This window comes from Aethalodelphis obliquidens, unplaced genomic scaffold, assembly GCF_003676395.1.
Source record: "Aethalodelphis obliquidens isolate GAN/ISIS:26980383/991018 unplaced genomic scaffold, ASM367639v1 scaffold10, whole genome shotgun sequence".
NCBI classification, from domain to species: domain Eukaryota; kingdom Metazoa; phylum Chordata; class Mammalia; order Artiodactyla; family Delphinidae; genus Aethalodelphis; species Aethalodelphis obliquidens.
In genome coordinates, this window is record NW_020837954.1 from 40,923,119 (window position 1) to 40,937,752 (window position 14,634).

A 14,634-nucleotide genomic window follows, 5' to 3' on the forward strand; every position below is an offset into this window, starting at 1 on the left:
TCCTCATGCCCCTATTTTGAATGTGCGGAAGAGTTACTAGGTAAGATTTTAGGCCCCAATAGGTCCAGGTTTCACATTCATCTCTACCAGTGAATCTTTTTTAAGACTAAAATGACTAGGCTTCATTTTCACTTTAATATAATTAGACTTTCTTTTCTTGGTAATAATTCTCTTCCCCCTTTAAAGCAATTGCTAATATTTGCTTCCTTGTTGATATTCTAGTGATCTTCACTACCGGTTGTTTTCTTTCTGTTCTTTTACATTTCTCATGCAGGATTGTTGAAACTCAGACTCTAACTCTATGAAGCTAATTGTATTTTACTGGTGTCTTCCGTGTGTAAATGCTGTATTCACTCTGAGTTTCCAAGAAGCAAATCACTTAGACTATTCTGGTTTGGCATGTTCTCTCTTTCTAACCACCATTGGAGCTGAACCTGGGAACTGAACACAATTTGAAATTTTGTGGTTTGGCTGCTAGAAGTCAGAGCTAAACTATCTGAAGCTAAAAATTATTAATGTTGAAATGTTTTAACCCACTAAGTAAACCTGAAAAAATAATGAAATTTAACTCCAGCCAGCCCATAAAAATTGCATATAACATATTTTTTTTGAGGTTAGAGAGGAAAAATATATGAAAAGAATCTGAGATTGCTAAAGAATTAGAAATTAGTTATTATAGTTTAAAGAAAATGTTAATATCCAAATTCGAATGCAAAGTAAAGCAAGCATACAAAAGCCAAATGAACCCAGAAATCTTATGTTATTCATGTGATATTCTACTTTTCTCAAGACTGTACTGAATCAGTACATAAAAATAATGATGCAAAGCGAGAGAGAGGCATGGACATATATACACTACCAAATGTAAGGTAGATAGCTAGTGGGAAGCAGCCGCATAGCACAGGGAGATCAGCTCGGTGCTTTGTGACCGCCTGGAGGGGTGGGATAGGGAGGGTGGGAGGGAGGCAAACGCAGAGGGGAGGAAATATGGGAACATATGTATATGTATAACTGATTCACTTTGTTATAAAGCAGAAACTAACACACCATTATAAAGCAATTATACCCCAATAAAGATGTTAAAAAAAAATAATGATGCAGGTAAAATACCAGCTGCACTTGTTTAACTTCAGATTTTTTTTTACATGTTTTCTTTGAAGATGGAATAATAAGATAACACTTTACAGTATCATGGTATTTGATACTTTACTGAATATATTCATATATAACATCTTAAAAAATGTTTTTAAATTGAGGGCTTGTTTCACCTTTCCACTAAAAATCACAAAGCATTTCATGGGTTTAAGCTCATTAAATCTTAGAACATATCTAAAACCGGGCATGTAGGTACTATGTATAGAAAGGAAGTCCTTTGTTCCTCCATTAGTTAGCACTCTGAAGAGTCATCATTTCTCATTTTCAAGATCCCCTTTCAACTATTATTGATAGAAGTTTCCTTTGCTCTGATGTCTGGTGATTAATTTTATCCATGTTGACCTTGATGATGATAAAAGGTCCATGAAAAGTGTTTTGGGCTCTTCAAAACTACCAGTCTCCAAAGGACAGTATGTAAGATGGTCCATTGGGTTGTGGGAAAAAGATATTAGAACTTTTATTGGTATTTCAGTTTAAAACATGAAATAAACCTTTATTGATATTTAATAAGTGGATTGACACTGGCATCCTTACTTGGTCTGTATGTTCGACTGTCATGTGTCAGGTATAGTCCATGAGGAAAGGATACAGAAGGTTGACAGGGGCACCTTGATTGTATCTTTATTTTCAACATATTGGGATGAATTATAGTTCTGCATGTACCTAGTTAGTGGATTTATTGATTTAACTAAATCATACCTCACAAAGCAGACAAATGGCATAAAAAGATTCCTGCAAAGAAACTATGGGTTGAAGGCAATACTAATAATGTGAGCAGAAGTGGACCACGTGTACATAAAAGTCAGAGCTGATGACTCTCCTACAATTAATGAAGTAAAAATCAATGACAGTCTAATCTCATCTGTGAAGACATCCAAAAAATTTGAAATTATAAAGAAAACAGTTTGATATATGGAATTGTATCCATTATTGTTAACAGTGAAACTTCCTCTGTTATTTTGTTCCTTGAAATACTGGCAAATGATAGTAGGAAGCCATCATAGTTAAGAAACACATCACAGGAAGACGAACCTCCACAGGTTTTTCAGTGACTTTTAAAGTCATGTGATATATATTCAATATCTAGAAAAATTTCACTAAAATTAATGATAGAAATTATCATATAATTTTATGAAAATATCATATATTTTATCATATAATTTTATCATATAAAATTTTATCATATAAAATTAATGATAGAATTAATGATAAAAGCCTCTCTTGGGTTTTCTTAAGAGCAAAAGGCCAAATGCAATACATTGTTAATACTGTCAGGGACACTCTTGTTCTTCCTGTCCTGTTACAGTAAAGTGGATGAAATAAGACATAGGAAACAACATGGCAACAACTTAAGTGGATTCTTTTGTGAATAAATACTTTCAGATGGAAATCATTGCTGCTGATAAGCATCAAGAATTAAAACAAGTTATTCATTGTGGAAAGATGGTATATAATAAAAGTACAGAAGTTTCTAACAGGGCCCAGATTATCGTATTAATAAGCTAGATTCTGTTTCAGTAATGAAATACATGAACTAAATTATTTTTGGGCCACAAAAGTAAAGATGTGTCAAGGAAGATATATTCTCAAAAATAAATGACTTCTTGAATATAAAGCAATGTTTATGAGGGAATTTCCTGGTAGTAATGTTAATGTTCTGATTTTGACAGGGGTTTAGATTGCATATGTATATACATTTGCTGGAACTCATCAAATGATACACTCAAGATTTGGGCATTTCATTGTGTGTAAAATTTACCTTAAAAGGAAAAAAAAAAATACACATTAAACTCAGGTTAATTATATACACACTGAACTGTTAGGGGAAAGTATATTTATGTCTTTGACTTACTTTGAAATGCATTTAAAAACATCTAAGATGGATTGATGAATGGATAGAAGGATGGATTGATGGATAGTATAGTGTAGTAGTATACTGTACTATATAGTATAGTAACAATAAAATGGCAGTTGCAGAGTGTAGGTGGTGGGTATACGAATGTTCTCTGTAAAACTCTGAATTTTTCGGTTACATCATCCTTAGGCAGTCTATAGCAACACAGAAGTTGATGTCAGATGTGTGAAGAGTGCTTCAGGATGGTACAATTTTTATAAGAACCTGACTGGTAAAGTATTGACTCTTTGTAGTATAGTCTGTAATGAGAGGAAGAGTGACCATGAATTTGAATCACAAGAGCTTCTTTGGTTATCTCACAGCAAAGATTGTAAAAGACTGTTGAATTTAAAGATGGGTGAAACTTTTATTTTTGAGTGAAACTTTTTTAAAATGAAAGGACAAGATATGTCAAATTTGCTGACACTCTTTGTATAACAAGTGGCTATATAATATGCCACCTAGCAGATTGAAAATCAAGCAAGCAAGCAACCAATGGAACACTCTTACTCCATCCCTTCAAAGTAAAGGATATTTTTACAATGAGTGCGAAAGTAACTGCTTCTTAAAAGACAGAGATCAAAATACAGAGTGTTTTTCAAATCATTGCTTGGAAATGTTTCTTTTATCATGTGATTTTTGTCATCAAAGGTGTGTATCTTGTGAAAACTTTACTATCTGCACACTTTAAAAAACTTTAACAATATTTTCTATACTGTTAAGAAATCTTCCAAATAGTTTCCTTTGATTGTGAAACCAATTATTAAAAGTGTTAAAAGTCAATATATTTTGATTAGTTTACAAGAATAATTAGTTGAGGGGCTTCCCTGGTGGCACAGTGGTTGAGAATCTGCCTGCTAATGCAGGGGACACGGGTTCGAGCCCTGGTCTGGGAAGATCCCACATGCTGCAGAGCAACTAGGCCCGTGAACCACAACTACTGAGCCTGCACGTCTGGAGCCTGTGCTCCGCAACAAGAGAGGCCGCGATAGTGAGAGGCCCGTGCACCGCGATGAAGAGTGGCCTCCGCTTGCCACAACTAGAGAAAGTCCTCACACAGAAACGAAGACCCAACACAGCCCTAAATAAATAAATAAATACTCCTGTTCTCTGTTTAAAAAAAAAAAAAGAATAATTAGTTGATATGAGGGAAGATGGAAATTTATTAGCCAGAGTTCAACAAAAACTTGATAATTGGAAAAGATATTAAAAAATAATGATTTCCTAAGTACAACAAATCATGTATTTCTTTAATTTCAATCCTTGCAGTTTTGCAATTATCACCTTCTCAACTGTAGAGCCATTGCAATTAAGCACTGAAATAAGCAAAACTTAGGAACTGACATTTCAGTTACTGAATTACAAAATATTTAAATCAATATTTAAAAAACAGCATACATAATTTCATTTATTTTCATTATTATCTTTGCTCCACTAAAAGTGCTAATAAGTTTTTATGAGAGTGAAAAGATCTATACAACTAATATATGTTATGAAACTATTGATTTGTATTGTATTTTAGAATTAAAACAAGATACGAAACTATTTTTAAATGCTTGTAATCTTTATTTTTTAATCCCTATTTCATGTGGTTTTATACTGCATAGAATGTATTAGTAAAATAGTATATATATAATACATATGCATATATTGGAGGTTCATACTAAAATTTTTATTTTTTTTTTGGTTTGTTTGTTGGAGTATGTAATCAAAGAACTTTGGAGTTCTCACTGATCACTCATGATCTGGCACACTGTTATTGCTAGCAGCAATTATTTATCCTAAAAATCTATATCATTGTTTTAGAGATTATAAATCAGCACATGGTTTCTAGCTTGTGAGCCTTTGTTTTTTTTTTAATGTTAAGCTTTGATAAATGAAGTTTACCCTTACTCTAAATTCCAAAAACAGTAGTTCTCAAATGTAGAGCAGCATCAGTGTCAACTTACTAGAAACGTAAATTTTCAGGCCCTATTTCAGACCTATTGTTAACCAGAAATGCTGGTCAATGAGCTTGCCAGGTGATTCTAATGTTCACTCATGTTTGAGAACCATTGGCCTCCATGATTTAGACTCCTGGGTCATCCCTTCTTATTTCTTCCTGCTTCATAGTATATCTGAGACAGTTTCTTCAGATCTCGTGTGTCTCAGTCTTAGCTTGGACTTCTGTTCATCTCTACCTGAGATTTTCTTCTCTTCTTTCCTCCTCTTCTTTTCCCTTCTTCCTATTGTGAAAAATTGTTCATTAGTGTTATCCTCACAAAAGGGATAGTGTTCTGGTTCTTAAAATTTGTATGCCACAGCCAGTATGACAAATAGCGTGTTAAAGGGGATATTTTTAATATTTTCAAATTAATTTTTGTTAACTGCTTCCTGTTGGACTCAAATATGCCTGTGATTAACGTCCTATTCTTTTCCATCTATATCCTCTTGTTTTTGAATTTTATAATCTCAAAATAACTTTCCACCAACTAAAATTTTAAAATATACACTTCAAAGTATGAATCACCTAGATTCAGTAATTATTGAATTTTGTTTTATTTGCTTTATCTCTCTTCTGCACAGACACACGCACACACACACACAGACACATACACTTTTTTTCTGATTCATTTGAAATTAAATTGTATATATCAATACCTTTTACTCCTAAATACTTTTAAGAATAAAGATCAAAGTACCTTTTAGTGGGACTAGTACAAATGTACTAGTACTAGTACAAAATTGTTTTGAAAGGCCAATTTATAAAAAATGCTAAACCAATTATTAAAGCCTCTTAAATATTTTCAAGATCTTTCTATAAATGTCTTAATGAGGAAAAGGTATAGAACTCCAAGTTGTGAATTTATAAATGAATCCTCAAGGCTTTCTCAACCAGTTTTTCATCTGAACTACAGAACACAGAGGATGGTCTGGGTGACTATTTTCTCACTTCTCCCAGGGATGGTGCATAACTAGTACCAATTCAGATGGATAGGGGGGAAGTTAATTTATTACATACAAGGGGCGTATTAGAATGTTCTCTCTGGGAACCCAGGTTAGTTGGACTGTATATGTAGCAAGTTCTTAAAAGGATTTTGCTTTGATTAGATTGTAATGTTTATACAAATAACAATTTTTTTTTTAAATTTTAGATTACAGGTCCACCAGGTTGTGGAAAAACTCAGTTTTGTATAATGATGAGCATTTTGGCTACATTACCTACCAACATGGGAGGATTAGAAGGAGCCGTTGTGTACATTGACACGGAGTCAGCATTTAGTGCTGAAAGGTGGGAGATTTTATTATTTTTCATTATAATGCTTTATTTTTGTAACTTATGTACAGCATGTAACATTTACAAGCAAGTTAACATTTTTTATTTTTGAGAATACAGAGTGTTAGATACTGTTTTAAAGGAATTTTCCTTTTAAAATTAACACAGGCAGCAATTTCTTTTTGCCTTTTCTATCCCTTTCTTATTGGTTTGAGTGGGGTTCCTGAATAAGCTGTGTTTTGCAGAAAGTCAGGAAGAAACAAGTTTAAGAAACAGAGAGAGGTATGTAAGTAGAAAATGGAGAAGAGGGAAAGTTAATAAGACAGACAAAAGGTAAGCTGCTTTGTAAGTAATTGCTAGTTGGAAGTAAAATATTAGTGAATGGAAAAATTGCAATTTTCAAAACATTTTTTGCTTGAGAAATATTTTACTTTAATCTTTGAAAGAGTGTGGTATTAAATGCAAGAAACACACCGATGATAAGTACATGCATGCTTAGAAAGAAAAGATTTCCTTAGTTTGGCAAGGACCTTTATTTTAACATTCTATGAGAAAGGCATTCAGTCATTTGCGTAACTCTGTATACCTGAAGATAAGTCTGATCTCCTTTTCCCCTGCTCTGATTGACGTTGATAAGTAGCAGTGCTTTATATATCTAGAGAATGACTCAATTCTGCTTTCTTAGCCAAGGTATAGTATAGGTATAGTTCTTTGGGTCTTTCCCTAGTTATGTCACAGTGAATCTTACTTATTTCTCTCTAAGAGTACTACAAAGATCAAAGTGTATTGCCTGACCAGATAAATTTCAAATGGATTATTTTGCCTAGAGCTTATTTGCTTTGTTCTACATGTCTTGATTATCTATTCTTTCTAAGTATATGCCACTGGTTTGTCAGCTCTTTGAGTTTGTGTTATATCTTTGTATCTTGAAAGCCAAATCCTACGACTGACACATACTAACTGCTCAGAAAATGTTTGATAAATGAAGGAATTGATAGGTATTGCTCTCAGATCGTGGAATCCAGATACCATTTCCTACTAAAAGGAACGAGGGTTCCATGGGGGAATGGCTGATTCTAGCTATGGAGCAGAAAGTTTTGTTTGTTTGTTTTAGTAAAAGGCAAAAGATTTATTCAATCTGAAGAGAAACTAGCGTATTGGGAGGTTTTTAAGTTGAGTCTGAAACATCTTATCTGATAGCAAGAAAGCTATCAAAGACTAGCTAAGGGAGTGTCAGAAGGACTCTGGAGTCAACCTGAAGAGCTCCCACTGGCCAAAGATGAAACAAATTGAGCACCAGTAGAACAATAATAGAAGTTGATTGAAACACATGGAATATGTTTAAACTCATGAGTCTGTAATATTAAGAAATGAAAAGCAGGACTTCCCTGGTGGCACAGTGGTTGAGAATCCACCTGTCAATGCACGGGTCATGGGTTCGAGCCCTGATCTGGGAAGATGCCACATACCGTGGAGCAACTAAGCCTGTGCACCACACCTACTGAGCCTGCGCTCTAGAGCCCATGAACCACAACTACTGAGCCCGCATGCCACAACTACAGACGCCTGCATGCCTACAGGCTGTGCTCCACAACAAGAGAAGCCACCGCAATTAGAAGCCTGTGCACCACAATGAAGAGTAGCCCCCACTCTCTGCAACTAGAGAAAGCCCATACGCAGCATCGAAGACCCAATGCAGCCAAAAATAAATAAATAAATAAAATGAAAAGCAACAAATTGATCACCATTGGAGAATTCTGGAGAAGCAACTTATTATTTTGAAAATGAGTTAAAAAAAAAAAGGAAATCAACATTTATTCTCTTTTCAATACGAACTGTATTACTAAGTAACAAATATGTCTTTTTTATGGAAGTATTCCAATAATAAATGATGAAGGAATGATACAATATAACCAAATTATAAACTCTAATAATCTAGTGACCTAGGAACTGAATATTGTGATATAATAAATACATATTGTCATCCTGGTTACTGACAAACGAACTTCTAAAACCTTTGGAATTTCCTGAGTAATAGAGCTGAGAGGAGCATAATTTGTTATTTGTAATTAGCCCCTTTCCAACCATACCTGAGTTTATGCTAATTAGATGACTCTTGATGGGCCCCTAGATTGCATCTGAAGGGGGCTGGTTGCCAGAGGAACTGGTCATGTGATTATAGGGTTGAACTTTCAGCCCTACCTCCCCAACCTCTGAGGAGGGAAGAGGGACTAGAAATGGATCAATCAGCATTCCCATTTAATGAATCATGCCCATGTAATGGAATCTCCACAAAACCCTCTAACTGATAGGGTTTGGAGAGCTTCTGGGTTGGTGAACACATTGAGGTGCTGGGGGGGATGGTACTCCCGATTTATAGCTGGTTGGTCTGAAGTACCAGAGGCCCGAGACTTGTGACTGAAGACTGAAGTGGGGGCAGCCTTGTGAATCCGAGCCTTTAACCTGCGGTGTCTGAGTTAACTCCTAGTAGTTAGTGTTAGAATTGAATTGACTTGTAGGACACCCAGTTGGTGTCCATAGGGAATTGGAAAATTGCTTCGTCTAGAAAACCCACACATTTGGTGTCAGAAGTGTTGTGAATAAAAACAGTTCATAAACAGAAAAGTGTGCTAGTATCACAAAAAGGCAACCAGTCATTGTGGTACTTGCTGATGGAAGAATAATCAAACCAGAAAGTGATCCAGTTTTCAGATCCAACAACCAGTTTACAACATATACAGAGAAGAGAGCAACAAGTGAAACTACATCTGAGGGATGTAATCAGAAAATCCAAACTGTGGAAAACAATAAACAACAATTTGTAGGATTAAAAAAAAAGAGTTGGAGGATAAACCTTTGGATTAAAAGAGACTTAAAAGATGTATCGAGGACATTTAGGTTGCTTCCATGTCCTGGCTATTGTAAATAATGCTGCAAAGAACATTGGGGTGCATGTATCTTTTTGAATTATAGTTTTCTCAGGATATATGCCCAGTAGTCGGAGTGCTGGGTCATATGGTAGTTCTATTTTTAGTTTTTTAGGGAACCTCCATACTATTCTCTATAGTGGCTGTATCAATTTACATTCCCACCAAGAGTATTACTCAGCCATAAAGAGGAATGAAATTGGGTCATTTGTAGAGATGTGGATGGACCTAGAGTCTGTCATACAGAGTGAAGTAAGTCAGAAAGAGAAAAACAAATATCGTATATTAACGCATATATGTGGAATTTAGAAAAATGGTACAGATGATCCTATTTGCAGGGCAGGAATAGAGATGCAGACATAGAGAACGGACATGTGGACACAGGGGGGAAGGGGAGGGTGGGATGAATTGGGAGATTAGGATAGACATATATACACTACCATGTGTAAACTAGATAGCTAGTAGGAACCTGTTGTATAGCACAGGGAACTCAGCTTGGTGCTCTGTGATGACGTAGATGTGTGGGATGGGTGGGAGGGAGGTCCGAGAGAGTGGATATAGGTATACATATAGCTGATTCACTTCATTGTACAGCAGAAACTAACATAACATTGTAAAGCAGTTATACTTCAATAAAAAAAAAAATAGAGCTTAAAAAAATGTATTGGGCTTCCCTGGTGGCGCAGTGGTTGAGAGTCCGCCTGCCGATGCAGGGAACACGGGTTCGTGCCCCGGTCCGGGAAGATCCCACATGCCGTGGAGCGGCTGGGCCCGTGAGCCATGGCCGCCGAGCCTGCGCATCCGGAGCCTGTGCTCCGCAACGGGAGAGGCCACAACAGTGAGAGGCCCGTGTACCGCAAAAAAAAAACCAAAACCAAAACCAAAAAAAATGTATTGCTCACATCACATTGTACACCTTAAACTTACACAATGTTATATGTCAATTATATCTCAATAAAGCTGGGAAAAAGACATAGTGATCAATTGTAATGTGATAAACTTATTTGGATCTTTAACAAATAAATGGTAAAAAAAAAACACAACAGAAGCATAAACATGTGACACCACTGGAAATCTGAACGTTGAAACATTTGATATTAAAGCTGATACAGACAAATATATTTGATTCTAAATCTGGTAAAGACACTGGCTCACTCAGGTTGTCCAGGTGAAAGGTACTCTTTAAAATGCCAATGACTAGCTTTCAACTCATAAGCCAAGAAAGTATTAAATAGCCAATTAGGTAATAAATAGCTAATGTATAAATAGCTCTTACAAAGGTCCTGGGGCATTTGCTTAAAGAATTGAAGGATTAAGGTTATTCTGATAACAGCAGTTTAGTTCACTGTAATTGGATTCTTGCTTTTTTTGCACCACTTTCAAAGCTGAGTTTACAATGTCTTCTTAAACTGTTGCATTATTTCATTGTTATCAGCATTACAGTTCAGAGTAGGTTAAAAACCTATCAGTGAATTAGGTGAAATCCAGTAGCAGGTGACTAGTCTACATTCTCCGTATTAATTTGTGGAGATTTTTGTTTTTCTTTGTCTTTGCATTTAGTCTAATTGGCTACTTTTTGCATTCTCTGTATTAATTATTTTCCTTCATTATCTTTTCCTGCCTATGTACATATTACTTAGTACTTGCATTAGAGGCAGGCTGGAAAATTGAGTGGTAAAATTTTTGTCCCTTTTGTTGGAATCATGTTGCATAATTCACAAGGAACTCTTATGAAGGTCATTTGAAGACAAGGGTTGCGATTTATATTGTTTTTATTTTTCTAGTCTATTCTCCACAACGCTTGAAAAGTGTGATGATCTGGTGCTAGGATCAGGTGGAATCAAAGGTCCCTATGCTCTATGCTCTTTTGTATAGATGCCAGACTTGGTGTTCTTTTAGTGCCTTCTGGAGTTTGTCATGGCAGATCAGAGCATGGAGCTGGCTCTGTGATGCTTGGTCACATTTCATTTGTGCTGTTACAATATTGTTTGATTCCTATTTGGAGTTACTGGGGAAGGTTGGTCAATCAGTTAGGGAAGCTTTCTCCTGCAAGCAACTGGATACACAAAGAATAGCGGCTTAAACAACAAGAGGTTTATATTTTTCCCCATAACAGGAAAACCTGAGTAGGTCGTTGCTGGCACTGGTTCTGTCTCTCAGTGATGATAGAGACCTAGGGCTGGTACATTTTAGGCATAATATCCGTTCTGTGCTTGAGTCAGTGAGAATAGAAAGAGCCAATTATATCTTTCATCAGGAAAATATACTTTTCAGAGTAGCCGCCTCCTCCCTTCTGCTGATTTTCTTTTCACGCTCTGGAATCCTTCTGCAGACTTCTCACTTGGTTACCCCTACATGCAAGGGAGGATGGAAAAGTGAGGGCAAAACATATTTGTAACAAGTGTGATGGGGCTGGTTAACATAACTGCTTGAGTAAAATTGGGGTTCCCATAGCAAGGAAGAAGTGGGAATGGATATTGGTAGGTAATTAATAGTGTCTCCCACAACTGGGATAGTTTTTGGACTCAGATAAGAGATAAAGCAGGAAAATATAAGACCCAGAAAGGAATATGCTTTAGCTTTCTGTATGTCTCTGTATGGATAATTGTCTGCATTTTGTCCTTCAAACAAGCTCTCCGAAAAGCACAAATGAGGGCTTCCCTGGTGGCACAGTGGTTAAGAATCCACCTGCCAATGCAGGGGACATGGGTTTGAGCCTTGGTCTGGGAAGATCCCATGGGCTGTAGAGCAACTAAGCCTGCGTGCCGCAACTACTGAACCTACGTGCTGCAACCACCGAAGCCCACATTCCGAGAGCCCACGCTCCACAACAAGAGAAGCCACCGCAGTGAGAAGCCCCCGCACTGCAATGAAGACCCAACGCAGCCAAAAATAAATTAATTAAATAAATGAATTTTAAAAAATCAGTTAAAAAAGAAAAACACAAATGTGAAAGTGAATTGAAGGATTAACATGAAGGAAGATTAAGGGATTAACATATAGAGAATTTAGGGTAAGTGAAAAAAGTGGAAAATAGTTTCTGTCAATAAGTTGCTAGATATCTTTTTATCAAGAAGGAGGAAGAAAACAGAGGAAGAATAAATAAAAATAAGTGAAGTTTAAAATGTATTTAAAAAAAAGAAAGGATTTCCTTGCTGGTGCAGTGGTTAAGAGTCCGCCTGCCAATGCAGGAGACACGGGTCCTAGTCCGGGAGGATTCCACATGCAGCGGAGCAACTAAGCCCATGCGCCACAACTACTGAGACTGAACTCTAGAGCCCGCCAGCCACAACTACTGAGCCCACGTGCCACAACTACTGAAGCCCGCACGCCTAGAGCCCGTGCTCCACAACACGAGAAGCCACCGCAATGAGAAGCCCATGCACCACAACGAAGAGTAGCCCCTGCTTGCCACAACTAGAGAAAGCCTGCACGCAGCAACGAAGACCCAACGCAGCCTAAAATTAAAGAAAGAAAGAAAGAAAAGAAAAAAGAAAACCTTGAGGTGATATACTTAAAAGCACTTTGGAATGCTTAGTTATATGTTTCTTTAAAGCAATACACTAGCTAGCTCATTTTTACATATTTTTGAGAAGTACGTTAATCATGCTTGTTCATCACAGGCTGCAATTGTGTTTCTGTACTGCTTAATAATTAGATAATAGTATACTCTGGTGCTAAACCCTCAGGTACTCAGGGACTGCCTTGGGGAGAGGGGAATGCTAAACAGGCAGAGTTCTGGATCTCCTTCTTCTGATTGATTCAGGAAAAGTCTGTTTTTATTTGTTTTACCTATTGGACTTTGCTTAGGGTCTCATATAGTCTTAGATGCTATATGCTGTACATACTTTGAGAATAGAGATAAATAGGTTAGTGACCTGTCTATGGAAATTTTGGCAGCCGTGAAAATTCCAGTATACATGAATTGAATGAATACTATATTATCCCTATTGGGGATAATTAGAAAAAGATGGAACTGGAGGTTAAGAATAAAAAAGGAAGGTAATATGGATGGTAGTAGTAATAGAAATTTTTGAAATAAAACTTTGGGAGAAATAAAATGGATAAAGGAAAATAAAGCAGTCTTAGAACTGCAAGTGGAATGTGTGTGAGGAAGACGGAGGGATCTGGGGAAGCAGGAGATGGGACCCAGGACCCTGGAAGGTGGAGACTTGGGGAGGTGGGGCATAGAATTGGAATTGTAAGAGGCAGAAGTAGACATTCCTGAGATGTCATGAAATCAGAAGAGCTTTGAAAACTAGGAAGAAAGATGTAGTCCAACAGGGGAGGAAGAAAATCAAGTAATCACAAAATTGTAAAATTATAACTATTATAACTAAGTATACAGAGGAGAGGTATGTGTTGTGTTGGTACCATGTGGAAGCAATGGCCAAGCTTAGATCTGAAGGAAGTTTTGTACTTGGTGTTAATGTCATTTCTGAGGGTGCCAAGTACCCTACAGCCAGTTCCCTTTAATTCCTACCAAACTACCTAGAGTATCACTCGTTCTGAACCAGTGTATCAGGGAGAGGCATGAAGTGGTAGTGCCCAGCATGACTTCGGCTGATTCTGGAGGCAATACCAGTGTGGTCTTAGGGCCATTTACCTACTTGCTAGTTGGTACAAATCCAGATATTTAACCCAGGGGGCAAACAACAGGGGAGATAAATTCCCTTTTACCGTTTTTTGAGATGGTTTCATGAGTCTGAGTAGGTTTTTCTTAGTTCAGTTCCAGCTGTCCTATCATTTGTGAATCGAGGTGAATTAGTGGTGAGGGAGATCCTGAAGAGTTTTTATGATAGAAAATGAAAATTAGTCATAAGTACTTATTATCACTAAAACAAAACATTGGAATATTCTGGAATCTGTAAGGAACTAATAGATTCACGTTATTATACTTTGTAATACCACAGTATGAAGCAAGTACATATTGAATTAATCAACAGGACAGTATTACATGAAGCTTTGAGAAACCATAAACTTATATTTCAGCACATTTATGATGTTAGATTTCAACTAGAGTTTTGGAAAAGTTTTTTTTTTTTTTTTACATTAAGCATGTGTTTGGTTTCAAGTTGGCACGTGGTCACTAATGTAAAGCTTTTCTTTTATAAAAGAGCTGTGAAGTAACAGGAGGAACTTATAACAAAAACCTTTATCTGAATCCAGTCTTCTCCACTTTAGTGAATGGTAATTCCATTTCTCCAGCTGCTCATCCGATTAGTCAAGGAATCCCTTCGATCCTCTATGGAACTGTATCTGGAGTGCAGTTACTTCTAATCACCTGATCTGTTCTCTAGGTCAAGTCATCATCTCTATCTGGATGACAGGCACTAGCTGATCTTGCTGTCACCCTTGCCCGTCCATAGCCTCTTCTACATTTGGTAGCTAGAGTGATTCTT

The 14,634-nt window shown here is 36.6% G+C and overlaps 1 protein-coding gene across 2 annotated transcripts in view; it reads left to right on the plus strand.

Annotated features, from left to right (window-relative positions):
• Positions 1–14,634, plus strand: part of RAD51B (RAD51 paralog B) — a 689,357-nt gene that overhangs the window by 35,022 nt on the left and 639,701 nt on the right. For both annotated transcript variants that reach the window (XM_027111592.1, XM_027111593.1), the window contains exon 5: positions 6,184–6,320. In XM_027111592.1, coding sequence (XP_026967393.1) covers positions 6,184–6,320 — 137 coding nt within the window. The remainder of the gene's footprint in view (positions 1–6,183; positions 6,321–14,634) is intronic.